This window comes from Delphinapterus leucas, chromosome 8, assembly GCF_059928025.1.
Source record: "Delphinapterus leucas isolate spDelLeu-1000000601 "Yukka" chromosome 8, BTC_Dleu_Yukka2, whole genome shotgun sequence".
NCBI classification, from domain to species: Eukaryota; Metazoa; Chordata; class Mammalia; order Artiodactyla; family Monodontidae; genus Delphinapterus; species Delphinapterus leucas.
Window position 1 is genome coordinate 46,749,278 of NC_143136.1, and position 15,642 is coordinate 46,764,919.

General features: G+C 31.5%; 1 protein-coding gene across 4 annotated transcripts in view; it reads left to right on the plus strand.

Annotated features, from left to right (window-relative positions):
• The window catches only part of CALCRL (calcitonin receptor like receptor), a 104,622-nt gene that overhangs the window by 59,353 nt on the left and 29,627 nt on the right, over positions 1–15,642 (plus strand). For 3 of the 4 annotated variants that reach the window (XM_022567217.3, XM_089916581.1, XM_022567220.3), the window contains 7 exons: positions 581–670; positions 847–944; positions 1,999–2,091; positions 4,342–4,474; positions 7,181–7,291; positions 7,391–7,503; positions 8,892–8,983. In XM_022567217.3, the coding sequence (XP_022422925.1) occupies positions 2,038–2,091; positions 4,342–4,474; positions 7,181–7,291; positions 7,391–7,503; positions 8,892–8,983 (503 nt within the window). In that variant the 5' untranslated portion in view covers positions 581–670; positions 847–944; positions 1,999–2,037. The remainder of the gene's footprint in view (positions 1–580; positions 671–846; positions 945–1,998; positions 2,092–4,341; positions 4,475–7,180; positions 7,292–7,390; positions 7,504–8,891; positions 8,984–15,642) is intronic. The other variant, XM_022567223.3, reaches the window with a different exon arrangement.

A 15,642-nucleotide genomic window follows, 5' to 3' on the forward strand; every position in this document is an offset into this window, starting at 1 on the left:
TGACAGTTCACTAATAGTTATGATTAGTATTCCTGATTGTAAGCTTAAAATCCTAAAGTACTTTATTGTTTCATTTGTTTATTTATTTATTCATTGATTTATACAGCAAATGTAAATTAACTGCCAGAGACAAAGGATACAAAGATCAATCAGATATGGTTTCTGCCTGTGAGACACCACACAAGCTAGGGAAATAGATATAAGTAACTAAGATTAACACATTCCAATAAATATTAGATAAAATTATTCAAAGGAAGTTTAAAATACAGTTTAATTTAAAAGTCCTTTTATCATACTCTAGTTCTTTGAAATTTACTTAAGTAAAAGATTCAGTTAATTGCTAGTGTTTTGACCATCCTGGATAAATGAAAATTGACATTAAGTTTTTCCATATAATGGAAAACAACAAATATTTGTGACAAAACTCAAATATATTGTAAGCAAAACAGATTTTTAAAAATTGGAATAGCTTAATAAAAATATCATTTTTCTAGTGGCATTTTCCTTGAAATTTTAAATTTATTATGGAAATGATTTTGGCTCATTGAAATAATATTAAATTATTATATCAATATTTCAGGTCATGACCCTGGATTTAAGAAATTTTTCAAGACAGTTTTGAGTATAATCCAAGAGAAAATGTGATTTGAGTCTGGAGACAATTGTGAATGTAAGTATTGGAAAATTAGATTTTTCTCATTGTTCCATGCAATAAAAACTAAAATATCAACTCATTAATTTTTGAATTGCAAAAACTTTGATTCACTGTTTTCTCTCTATTACAACATGATTTTTTACATCTAAAATTAATGGAATTCTTCCTATGTTTTTTTTTGGGGGTTGTAGTTTTTAAAGATCAGCTAATAATAAAAGCCCAGTGTAGCTGATTGAAGAGAAAACATTATTTGGAAGATTGCTACAATAAAAAGAAAAGTTTCTTCTAGGTAAGTCATTGATGAGGGCAAGCAATGGCATAGATTCTGTGTGCTAGTTAATGGCATGCTCTCATTGCATGTGATAATGCAAATGCTAAGTAAAATGAAGAAAAGTTTTTTATAATTCTTATTCTAACATTTGCCCTATAATAAAAATCATGACATGTTTCCTAACAAAATCAAATCTAAGTTCATAGTCCACTGGCAAATATCTATTGATTAGATTTTTATCTCCTTTGAAAAATATTTTTTACTCATTCAGTTAAATAAATACTATATTTTATGACTAAACCATGGTCATTTATATTTCATAAAAATACTGCCAGAGTATGTTGATCATGGAACTTAGAGGGAGTAAGCATTATACACGTTACTCCTGCAATGTTTGTCTCTTAGAATTAAGAAGTTAGCAGAGAACTGTATCTATCATTAGAAATACTCAACAGAAATACTTTTATTTGGTATTTCCCATCTCCTGTAAACTTATTTTAATAATATAGATGACTTAGGGAATCTTCTATTTTTGATTAAAAAATTGAATGCTGAAGTGAAGAATAATTTCTATTAAATCATAAGGCCATTTTTATGACTTATGGATGTTAACTCTCAAGAAATTGGCCCAAATACAAATTTTTCCCTTAAACTGTTGAAGAGTCATAAAATTAAAAATAATATTAATACTTATCGGAAATAAAGGTAAGCTTTATAGTAAAATATGCTATCAAAATTTGTGCTTTTATGTTCTCGTGAAACTCTTTTACTTTGTACTTTTTATCCCAACTTTGGTAAAGGTAAAGAAAGTGAGATGTTTTCTAATTACTTAAAAATATATCTGTAAGAGGCTTTCCTGCTTGTAAGGCTAATTAAGTTAAATTAAAATGTATTTAATTAAGCTCTTTAGTACTTTAAGCCATGATGCTCTTAACATTTGTAATATGTAATACTATTAATCCAATCCTTAAAGCAAAATTATTGTGTAGTTTTAACATTTTTTCCATTGAGAGCCATCTATGTTTATTTCATAAATATTGCTAAATTATATTTCTTTTATTTTCTATTGCAGTTTGATTTATATTATATAACATATTTCATCTTGGCTTTAATGATGGAGAAAAAGAGTGTCCTGTATTTTCTGTTTCTCTTGCCTTTTCTTATGGTAAGCATAAATTTCTCTAATGTATCTCCCTATCTATGATTATTTGTTTTAACTTCCAACATACCCATAATTGATAAAGGCTAATAACACAAAAATACATGTAGTTATTGGATGCATAAATTAAGTACATTTTTATATCTAATCAACACAGCAATCATTTGTTTCCCTTCAGTGTACCTTTTTAGGCTTTTAGTCCTGTAGCAGGCACAACAGTATGATAGTGCAGTGTGGGTGGAGGGATGATGAACACAAATGTGCGGACGCCAGAGAAAAGCCATTACCAGAGTTTGAAAGAAAAATGGAATGGCTCTATAGTACAGTCGTACGTAATAGATGAAATATTTTCAATCAGACCTGCTGATTCTGGGTTAGATCTATTAAAAAAGCAATTCCAACCTGTTGATTTTTCTCCCATCCTGCCAACTGATTGACCTGTATTGATTGAAAAGCACTTTGAAATCATGCACTATGTTTTAAATTAATTTCCTTACCTATTCACTCAAATAAGTATTAAGTGCCCATTTTCTGACAGGCATGGATGCTAAGTTTGAGGCAGATGTGTATGTGAGTATGTGCACTCCTGCATGCCTCTGCATGTATATGCAGGGGACGTGGGGCTGGAGGTGGAGGGTAGACTAAGGATGACTAAAAAGCAATTGCTGTACTAGAGGGGTCATAGGTCATAGACATTTAATTTTATTGTTATTTACAGAAATTTTTGTTCCTATTTTTCCCTGTTTCACATTAAAACAGTGACTATACTCTTATTATATGTTGAGAAACTCAGAGGCATAATCTCACCTAATTCTGTGTCAGCAAATAATTTTCTTGTAGTGTTTCCAAGTAAACCCCACAAAAATTCAAACAAAGAAACTCAAGAAAAATATAGAAAACCTAAATGGGAAAAAAGCACAACTACTCTCCTGTCATCCTTTGTATTTAAAAACATTCTCAAGTCTAGGAGCAGTCCAAATTCTGCACTTCTTAGATGTTATCTTAAGTAAACAGACTGAAATTCAAGAAACAGGATTCCTGTTTCTTCAGCTCCCACCCTCCATTGAGCATGCCAATGAGCTGCACAGGCCAAAGTTGGTTCCCTGTAGGTAGTTCTGTAACAGATTACCAGTCTGATTATTGTAATTTAAGGAATTGTGACCGTTTCTCTTGAATTCATTCAGACAATGTGCAAACTTGAGTTTTTAAGTAAGAATAAAAATGATATTGATTTTATGCAATTCTATAAACTGAGAACAGGAGGAAAGAATTTTTTCTTGATGTTATAAATTTCCATTTATTACTTGTGCAGCACAACAGCTGCATAAATCTTTATTAAGAGATCAAAACCAATCAAAGAATAAAAAAGTTAATATTAAATGGTGGTGAGGTGATGGTGAAACTTGAGTGGTGCCACATACTGAGGGACTTTTACTATTTATTTTAAACTTAAATTAAATTCAACTTCCTGCTAGAGAATAGAAAATCAAAAATAAGGAAACAAAATAGGAATAGAAAGATAACTGTTTATGGAAAATAATTAATAGGAATTATGCAAAAGCAAAGAAGAAATAAGGTTGAAGAAAGGTTTATACAGGCTTCATGCTACAAAACAGGAAAAAAAGTCATGTAGAAATTAAAGTATAAGTGAAGCTTAAAATAAAGCTACTAAAGTGGAAGAATATATACCTTGCCTAAAACCTTTATTGATGTGCATACAATAAAAATTCTGTTTACCAACATCATAAATGAACTTGTCATTATTTTGATTATCAAAATGTAATTACAAAAATGGCAACAATTTTAAGCATTTACCATGTGCCAGATACTTCCCCTCTGTTATCTTGATACTATTTTATCCCATTTTACAATAAGAAAGCAGAAGTTTTGGTAGTGGTAGAGGGGGTGGTTAAATATCTTGTCTACACTCCCAGGTCAAAAAATAGAGGTGAATTTTGAATACAGCTGTCTGCATTCCAGATACATGGCCTGGAGCTGGCTCCCACAGTCTTCTGAGAGGGAACTGTGGACTGTGCTGCTCACTGGGGCCATTGGCAACTCTTGGTGGTGGTTTGAAATTGGACATAGTAGGGATATTTACACCACGGAAACTGGCAAACACTACAAATCAGGAATTTCCCCCCAGAGCCTGGTGACCCTGCAGTACATCACTGCACTTACTGTTTTCCAATGTGACAGACTGCTTCTCACAGACATTCTCACTATTCTGAAGTTTTATTTTCTTTAATCCCTTAGATTCTTGTCATAGCAGAATCAGAAGAGAACCCTGGTGACTTAATTCAGTTGGGTGTTACTAGAAATAAAATCATGACGGCTCAATATGAATGTTACCAAAAAATTATGCAAGATCCTGTTCAACAAACAGAAGGTAAACATGACTAATTTTAAATGCATTTAAAATATTTTTGAAAGAAAACTACCTCATTACATTATTATGGGTCCCTTAGGTCCATTCTTAAAAATGGGTTAATTGCTAGTTTTTCTGGTATATGTGCAGTTTTAATGATTTACTTATGAAGAATATTTCACGATGCAATTATCTTGCCTGTTTTTAAAAATTCTAATAAAAATATGTGTGACAGGGATATTTTTAGTAACATTTTTTATGGTATAAAGATATTTAAAATATCAAATAAGTATGTGTCTTGGATTAAATCAGTGACAGTTGATCTTCAGTTTATGTGATTTGTATGTCTTTTTTTTCAAAAGCTCCTTGATAATAGCTTAATAAAATGACAAATAATTTTTTTTTTTGCACATAACATACTTTGTGTGATACATTTGGTAGCAAAGATAATGAAATCCAAGAGCTTCTGTTTCCATTAAGATATTTTTAAGGTATTTTTGAAACATTTATTGAGGGTCTACTAAGTGCCGTATATATGCTTCAGTTCTGAGAAGGACAAGTAGAGTTGCCAAATTTAGCAAAAGCAAAAACAAGTCCTGTATTTTACCTGGCAACCCTAAAGGCAGAGTTATGTTCAAAATGTAAAATGCAACACTCATAGTGAAACAAAGCAAAATGTGAAGACTTTAGATATTTTTAAATCTTTAAACCATCAGTGGAAACAAAAAATTTAACTTTGGGGGAAAATATTTGATAGTATAAAATACAATGTTTGTTATATACATGAAATGTTAAAAGTAGGTTATTATTAGTATTTGTAACTGTCAAAATGAACTTGCTTGTGAGAAAGAGAAAAAAAGCAATTTTTCCACATTGGTCAACTCTTGAAACCTTAATCTAACTGAACAATACAATTTGTTCATCTTCGGAGAAGTAGTTAGATATATCTGCCAAAATATTTTTATTACAATATATATCCAGTTAAAACATGTCTTTAAAGTATGCCAGACAATGACAAACTATGTGATATTAGCTCAATAGGGATTGAATTATCAAGTAATTAAAATTTGTATACAAATTCTTTGTTAACTGATCTGGCTTCTCACTTTATTCCATTAAAATCTAAGTGTTGGGCTTCTCTGGTGGCGCAGTGGTTGAGAGTCCGCCTGCCGATGCAGGGGACACGGGTTCGTGCCCCGGTCCAGGAAGATCCCACAGGCCGCGGAGCGGCTAGGTCTGTGAGCCATGCTCGCTGGGCCTGCGCGTCCGGAGCCTGTGCTCCGCAACGGGAGAGGCCACAACAGTGAGAGGCCCGCGTACCGCAAAAAAAAAACAAAAAAACTTAGTGTTATTGGTTTAAAATTATTGAATTAACACCTTCCAAATCATCTAGATATGTGTGAAAGCTAGCTTCAAATCTAATTGTTTAACAATAGGAATATATTTATGAGGGTTTTATAATAAAATAATTTTGTGATAAAATAAGTTCAAGATCACTGCAAAATAAATCTTCCTCTTGGAGAGTCATAATACACTTTGTAATTTTAAATACTCTAGAAAATCTTGTTATAAAGAAATGTTTATTTTAACTTTGTGTTCTCCAAATCTATTTGATTACATAATTTTTTAATGGAATACCTACTCATGTCTCACTCAAATGCCATACAACACAGTTGGAAAAATTCTAGACCTGGCAATCTATCATGCAGCCAGTGTTGCGGAATCTTTTGGAGCAGTATAAGGACTTGTGTGTGAGGCTTTCTAAAATGGTATCAGGAAATTTTTCTCTGATAGGCCACAAAATGCACTTTATTTAGTAATATGTGGATGCAAGCTATTTATATGAGTTTGAAAATCTCAGGAGGGAAAACAGACTATCTGAGGCTTTTTTTTTTTTTAACTAGAATTATTTAGATTTTCAGGCCAATAGAACTTTTTCTACTTCCGTGAATCCTAGATTGATTCTGAGATTGCTGTACAAATCTGTTAATAATAATAAACATCTCATGCAACATTCAAGTTTCTATCTATGTGTGCTTACCTAACAAGGCGGAAAATTACTCTCTTTGATTACAGACTTATAACTTTGGAACATTTTGGTCATTTTATTTCTCTATGTCTTTAAAAAACTTTACATTTTTTCATGTAAGAGGTTCTTTCTCTTAATGTTGGTAAGAAAAGAATGAGAGATTAAACGCTCTACTTCATTTGAAAAGAAAAGGAAGGAAAGCAAGAGCTAGAATTTGGTGGAGGCACCTAAATAAGTATGTGTCAGGGTTAATGTCGTGAAACAGGAAATATTGGAATGTTCATCCGTTCACTTCAGAAAATACTATAACTTGCCCTAAGAATACAGTTTCTAAAATAAAACATTTTCAATTTCCCATAGTTTTTGAATTTCAAGCATAGGGACACTAATTAACCACTACTTTATGGTTAAGAAAACCAGCAAAGACCATGTGATTTATTAAATAAATAGCTACATTTGAGAATTAGAATTAAAGCTAAACCTCATTTTTTTTAGATATTTCTAAATTTAATTTAACAATTAGTTATTCTAATAATTACTTTGTGAATAATCCAAGTAATTGTTATAAAGATTTTATATGATGTCTTCATTTTCAGTAGACAGTCTTTATTCCATGTCAGTGTGAGTCTACCATTATTTATGTCTTTCTATATAACGAGAGAGAGTTAGTAAGCCCTAATTTCTACTCTCCCCTTAAGGCATTTATTGCAACAGAACCTGGGATGGATGGCTGTGCTGGAATGATGTTGCTGCAGGAACAGAATCAATGCAGCACTGCCCAGATTACTTTCAGGACTTTGATCCTTCAGGTAAAAGCAGAAATTTATATACAAATATCCTTGACATCTATTTAATAAACCCTAGGTTAACTAAATTACTGTTTCCTTTTTTCCTTTTTAATTTTAAAGAAAAAGTTACAAAAATCTGTGATCAAGATGGAAACTGGTTTAGACATCCAGCAAGCAACAGAACATGGACAAATTATACCCAATGTAATGTTAACACCCATGAGAAAGTGAAGGTAAGTAATAATTATAAATTCAGATTTAATTTACACTATTTTAAAAGTTAGTTGCTGATACAATATTGGAGAAAATTTAGCTAGTGTTCATTCCATTGTAAAGCCTTTTCATCATAAAAACAATGAACAAAAATATCTTCGTAGAAATAATTATTGATTTGGTCATTACACCAAGGAAGCAATCCTGCTAGGTAATTCAGTGTCTCAGTATTGAAGTTCAGAATTTTCCAAATTAAACATACTTTAAAAATGTAAGAAAAAAGAAAATTTTCAACTGTGGTGGAATTCCTATAATTACGGTCAGGAATTGTGCTCAAGTAAACAAAATAAGCCCAGCAGGGTTTACACAGTTCCCTCAGCAGAAGGCTTTCGTTCTGACTGGCTATTAGGTCACCCTCACTGGCATTCCCACTTTTAACATCATACATTAAAGTCAAGGTTAGTCACAGTTTGTCTCAACAATAAAGCTTCGATACAAAGTGCCTGCATATATTTGCACGTGTGTGTATATTGAGGCTGTTTGTCACAGTGATTAAAGCTGAGTTCTGATTTCTGACTTCCTGTTTCTGCTCCTTACAAGCTGTGACCTTGGGCAAGCTGTAACCTCTCTCTGCCTCAGTCCCCTCCTGTGTAAAGTGAGGATACTAAACCCATCCACAAGGTTTTCATAAGAATTGACTTAATACAAGGAAAATATTTAGAAAACTAACAAGCCTATATAGTAAGCATTTGATAACTGCCAGCTATCATAATTATAAATCATGTATTCTTTGCTTACTCAGAGAAGGGTTTGAAGAGAATTATAAAAATACACAATAAAATGGTAAGTTACAATAGAATAAAGACAAAAATCAGAGAAAAATTCAAAGCCAAGATAAAAACTTTATTTGTACAGATCAGAGGCGCCTGTAAATTACTGTTCTGAGACGTGTTTTGGAGGCTCAAATTTGTCAAACGAAAAAAAAAAACTCAGGAAAGAAAGCCTTATCTGGCATTTAAGTCTAAAGAAACAAACAAAAATCATTGATTTAAGGTGCACAAACTGATAGAGTGAAAATTGTCAATGTCCTCCAAAATGATAAATGTTGGTTTTCATATATTATACAACGTAGTTCAAGAAATTTATTTCTTCATATGTTTAATATGTGACTCCTAATTTCTTAAATAAAAAGAGCAATTTATAAATCTTGATATCACCTGATAAATTTTCATAGGTATTCTTCATTCCAGATGTATTCTAATACTCATTGGCTTGAAAACTAAATGGTAAGGCTATCAGATCACATGTTTTTTAAAATGTGTTATTTTATTGATTTTGAGCTTATACACATGTAGAATTATAGTATTGATATGAGCCTTAATTTTTTTTTTATCCATACAAATTACAGACTGCACTGAATTTGTTTTATCTGACTATAATTGGACATGGATTATCTATTGCATCACTGCTTATCTCACTTGGTATATTCTTTTATTTCAAGTAAGTACATGTAAAATTTTTTTTTAACTTACTGATTATCTTTGGTGAATGCAGTATCATGTGCATGTTTATCCATGTGCTGATAAAATTTATGAAATATAGATGATTTATAATGTTTAAAATAAATTGAATGTTTAAAATAATTATAAGTATGTTGACTTTATCTTGACTTTATAAAATGTAGAGAATCAGGAGATTGATAAAATATCTGAAGCCTAACTTTACAAAATGAGTATGCATATAAGAATGAAGTCATGCAGTAAAAAGGGAGCCAAAATGAATATGTAAACCTATCCTTATTTGCTTTGGAAACTGCCAAATATTATAGGCCTTCCTAATTAAATTTTCAACTTCTTGGTCAATTTTAGTATCAGTATACATGGTACATTATAAGAACTGGTATTTTGTGCAAAAAATAGCAATGACATTTCATATATATTATTAAAAATAATAATTTCAATATATTATGGTTAGGTTAATTTTTCTGGTTTGGGGGGGTCATTTTTAAAATAGTTTTTAAATTATATTTTGAAATTTACTTGAAGTTTATTCTTTTTTAGGGTGGAGGGAGAGTCAGCTCCAATTTCTTTTTTTTTAATTGAAATATAGTTGATTTACTGTGTTTTAGATATAAAGCAAAGTGATTCAGTTATGTGTGTATATATATATATATATATATATATACACATATATATATTCTTTTTCAGATTCTTGTCCATTATAGGTTATTATGAAATATTGAATACAGTTCCCTGTGCTATACAGTAGGACCTTGCTGTTTGTCTATTTCATATATATAATAGTGTTATCTGTTAATCCCAAATTCCCAATTTATCTGCCTTCCTCCAATTTCTTGATTCAACCTATCAACTGTGTTTTTTTTTAATTGACAGGAAACTAAATTCTAAAACTGCATAATTATCTTATGCATTAACATGGTCTTCATGATTTTGATCACCACCAGTAATTAAAGAATTCAGTGTAAAGAGAAAGTAGCTATATTTTATTGTATCTTCATCACCAGTGTCACTGCCATTGTCTCTCTCTTCCTCTCCTTCCTCCTCTTCTTCTTCCCTCTTCCCTCCTCCTCCCTCTCCCCCTGCCCCTCCTCCTTCTCCTTCTTCAACAATTATCTTGGAACATTAGCAGCTTCAGAACCAACTAAAGTAGTAGCTGCACATCAAAATAATCCAAATCCAGAAATTATTAGACACCTAGATGTTAGGCTCATTTGTAACTGGAGCACCAGCTTTTAGCCCACAGTTCATCAAATATTCAAAGTACATGAAATAATATACGAATCAACCAATGATTATTTTTCATGGGATCAAAATCATGGGATCTAGAGATTGCATCATAATTGCTGTTTTTGGAAACTTGCACTTTCTTAAGAATCTTCAATACCAGTTACTTTGGGGAATTTTTAAAAAACTTTTTGTTTTATATTGGATACAGCCACTTAACAATGTTGTGATAGTTTCAGATGCACAGAAAAGCAACTCAGCCATGCATATACATGTATCCATTCTCCCCCAAACTCCCCTCCCGTTCAGGCTGCCACATAACATTGAGCATAGTTCCCTGTGCTATACAGTAGGTCCTTGTTGGTTATCCATTTTAAATATAGCAATCTGTACATGTAGGTCCCATACTCCCTAACTATTACTTTGGGGAATTTAAATGGCACTTTTGATTTATAACATTATCGAGGCACCATTAGAAACCGACTAAAAATATTCCACTCTGAATAAAGCTAATTCAACATTTGAGTGCATTTTAAAATGTGACTTTTTTTTTTTAACTAAATTGTGTTAAAACATGCATCAAAATAAGTTGAAGAGACTTTTTATCCTAAAATATGGAAAATACTTCTTAAAGAATAAAATTTACTATACTATATTTTGTAACAAATTGCCAAAATGTTCTTGCTCAAAACAAACTGTCAATTCTCAGTCACTGCCTTTATAATTAGTTACATAATATCAGTTGCTTATATACAGTTTAATAAAACTTCGTGTCTTTACTCTTGAATATACTCTTAGGTTATGTAAGATTTTTGAAATGAATATTTTGGAGTACGAAAAACTTCATTATGACTGTCTAATAGATTGAAAACTGGAAAATAAACCATTTCCCAAAGTGACAATTTTTAAATAAAGTCCTTGGGTCTACAGTGATAAATTATTTATGCTAATTGACAAAGTGAAATAATGTTACTGATGATAACAAGCTTATTGGTAAAATATGGCACTAAAACTCAGTTAGTATTTTATTTAGTACATTTAAAAACACAAAATAAAATTAAAATTTCAAAATCTCACTTAGTATAAATTTAAGAAAGATATAGTTCTTTTTTCTTCTTTATTGCTGAAAACAAAATCTTTACAATTTAAAAATGAATGTATCTAAATTTGAAAAAATGACTCTCTTGGATCTTAGAACTAAATGATACAAGTAATTCCCTAAAATCTATGCAGTACTCTAGAACTCAGATTCTGAGTTCATTAAAATTACATTTTACCACACATACAAACACAGAGAAGATTAATTTAAATGTAACTAATATCAGCTAAGATTCTTTTTCTAACATGGAGACTTTTATGACCATGACTAAGTATAAAGTAGATCGGCCTCTACCCTAAAAGCATACAATAGAAATCATAAGAGTTATTTAAGACTATCTTAAAAAGCTTCTTGGAGAAAAGGTTATGTTTTAATATTTCTAACCTCAGGAAAAAGAATGCAACCATTAATTAAAAACAAACTAGTCTTGAGAACTGCACTTAAATTTGCAATATTTTTAAAAATTGAGAACAATATAATTTTTTAAAATAAATTTTTAAGTAAAGAAATATATACACCTATAATTCTAATACACTATTGGGCAATTTCATTTATTTTTCCAGTTTTATTTCATACTCATTTGTATTTACTCAGTTTTATTTGTAATGTACAAATTATTTTAACTATTTTTACAACTTAGCATTATATAATTCTTTCCCTGTCACTAAGAAGTTTTTAAAACAACCATTTAATTGGCTAACTAATATTGCATTTAGTTAGTTGACAAAAGCTTACTAAATCATTCTTCTATTTTTGAAAATTAACATTGCTTCCAGCTTTTCCTATTAATAAAATACACTGCAATAGACATTTTCAGCCATAACTCTCCCCATATTTTACACTATATTTTTAGGCTACATTCCCAGACTTGTGATTTCTTGGTGAAAGGGTATTTATCTTTTTATGGCTCTGGAGATATATCATCTCAGAAGTATTTCAAAATCAACGTGTTCAAAACAAATTCATACTATCTACCTTCTCCTAACCCAAAGCAGTTTTTCTTCCAGAGCGACCCATCTTTACAAATAACACCACCAGCAATCTAGTTGCATAAGCCATAGACTTAGGAGCAATCTTTGATACCATCTCAGTTTTCCTATCATTCTCTCCTCATACTCTGTGGGTAAAACCTCCTAACAGCCCTCCAATCTATCCATTTTGTTTCATCTCTCCTGCCACCACCACCAACCTAGTCTTATCTAGCCTCAGTAAGTCCACTTTCACCATCTTCATTCAATGCTAAACATCGCAGCCAGAATATTTTCAAAGATTTATATTAAATATAGATCTGATTTTGTCATCCCTTACTTTAAAAATTTTAGACTTACTCTTATAATTTATATAAAATCAAAGTCATTAATGTATCCTATAATTGAATATTCTGTATAGTCTCTTCCCTGCTCCTCTAGTCTAGTTAAATGTAGTCATCTTTCAGATCTAAACCTTAGCATCATTTCCTCAGTGAAATCTCTGTGATCTTTTTATTGTAGTATTTCTGAAACTGCAACTAGTTTGTGCTGAATGTGGAATAAATTTTTAATTACCATTTAGGAGCCCACCATCTCTTCAGATTTAATACTAATACAGCTGAGACCCTTCAGATTAAATGATCTCTTTTTATTTTGCATGTAATAAGCCAAAATATTTAGACACATTAAATTTCTGAAGAACACAAAGTTAAATATAGCAATTATATTGCATGCCAAAATCAGTATTTAAAAAGACGACAAAGGGTGTCCTAGAATTCCAAGTCCTATGGCTCCAATCAAGTTTGAAATTTAAGGATATAAATAAAGTTCTAAACTAACTCCATAAAACCAAATGTAAAATTAACAGTTTCTTTATGAAAAAGCCATGATTTAACTGAGCAAATGCTTGCTGTGTACTAATGAGGCAGTAGTGGGACTGCCAAGGGAAAACAATATTGCAAGCCAGACTATACATAAATGCAAAGTATCCAGTTTCAAAGCTCTAATTAGACCAGTCATTTACTCTGTCTACTATGGACTGACTTTGTAAGAGGAAAAGAGGATGTCATAGAACTGACTTATCAGGACAATGAAGAAATTAAAGAAAATAATATCTGCTGATCAGGGAGTGAAGGTGCCAAAAACGTTAAGCCAAACAACAAAATAAACAGGGAACAGCAGATGACTTCAATAATCTGAAAGACTAAAATGGGAATAGTTTGTATAATAACACACAGAGAAAAAATAGTTGGCTCAGTTAAAAACAATAAAAAACGCTAACAGGCAAACAAAATAGACTGAACCATCTGTTGACCAACTGACCTTTCTGTCACCCAAGATTTTCAGATATTAGGTGTCAACCTAGCAGGAATTTTGAAATAGGTGATTTCTATACTGGGTTCATAGCTGCACCTAATAATCTGTAATGCTACTTTCAAGCCCAAGTCTATAATTTAGGAAAGAAGATTAGAATGAGAGTTAATTTTTTTTAAACAAAATATATAATTTCAATATCAGCAAAGTTAGCATTTGTGAAAGTATTTTGCAGGCTGAAAGCAATCTACACAGGTAAACTACATTTATTATTGATTAGGAATTGAAAGAAAATCTGGTTCAATATTTTTATATCTGCATTTACATATATTATATTTTAAAGAGCAAATGCTATTCAACCAGTACAAGTAATTTTAAACTGAAGGGTTAAAATTTTAAACTTCAGAATTAATTTATTTTCTCTGTAGAAAAACACTTTTTAAAAAACTGAAATTGTGTATATACATGCTAAGTACTTTAGCTTTAAAGATATAATCTGTAGACCCATTTCTCATTTTAAAAAGAGACGCTAAAAATTTCATGTTGCCCCAAACATCGTCTTCGTGTTCAACATATTGATAGACCTTATTTTTTTCAGAAAAACAGGTTTTCTTTTTTTTAAATCAAGAATACTATATGCAATATATATATAAAATGTATATATATATATTACTAAAAATTTCAATGCTTTAGAAAAAAGATTTCTGACATGCTACATAGGCAAAACCTCATTAAACCAAATAAATATCTTGCCAATATATGGAAATTGGTTCTTGGCCTCTACATAAAAGAAAAATTAAGGTTTTTAACTAGTTGCATTGTTTATTTTTAGAGTTTATTCTGAAACTACAATTAACTATTCATTTTCTATAGTGAACTATAAAAAAGCTTTAATGGTGAGTTAGCATGATAGATATACACTTGATTTCAGGCACAAGTTAATTTTAATGGATAGTGTAATGCAGTAATTAAAAACATGGGATATATGCAAATCTTGCCATCGCCACTTACTAATAGTATGGACTTATCCTGATTTCTGTTTTTCAGTTAGCCTGTTTCTTTATAATGAGTCCTAACGTTTAAAATACTGGGCAGAGAAGACACACACAGTACCTGGCATGTAGCAAACTTTCAATATACAGTAAAAGGTACTAATTTTGTCTTTAGACAATATAAATCATGTAGGCACACAGACTACACTTACTTAGTCATCTAACATTATCCCTATATAAATAGTAATACAGGGCTTCCCTGGTGGCGCAGTGGTTGAGAGTCCGCCTGCCAATGCAGGGGACACGGGTTCGTGCCCCGGTCCGGGAAGATCCCACATGCCGCGGAGCGGCTGGACCTGTGAGCCATGGCCGCTGAGCCTGCGCATCCGGAGCCTGTGCTCCACAACGGGAGAGGCCACAACAGTGAGAGGCCCGCGTACCGCAAAAAAAAAAAAAAAAAAAAGTAATACAAAGTAAACAATAACAACAACAAAAGTCCCCAAATTTGCTGTGGAGCTACAAAGAGCTATGGGAAGACAGAGGAAAGAAAGACTCATTTTGACTCATAGAATTGGAAGATTCTTGAGGTGATAACCTCACTGAAATGGGTGTTGAATAAAGAGGGTAGAATTTCAACAGATAGAAATTGTAAGCCATGAAAACTGAAGAGATTATCTAGTTCGACACCTAATTTTACTTATATTCTAAGTAGTTAACTAAGTTATCTAGGGTTCCTCTCCATCTATGTACTTTCTGTTTGGCTTAGTAATTTTATTTGACTTTAGTTATCTTTTAAAAATGGAGAATTTGACCAGAAAGAAGCAAAGCTTCAAATTAATTTTTCTTTTTTATTATACATTCTCAGGCTTTACGAGAAACCTGGGTCAAGTTAGGCCCAGGTATACTATTCTAAATACTTTTTTATGTGTTAGACAGCCTTCACTACAGGTGAGTAGTTAAGAGTATGTTCTCTAAACAGGCACATCTCTTAGATTCAACCTTCGTCAGCTACTTGCTGCATAGTATCGAGCAGCTTCTTTCA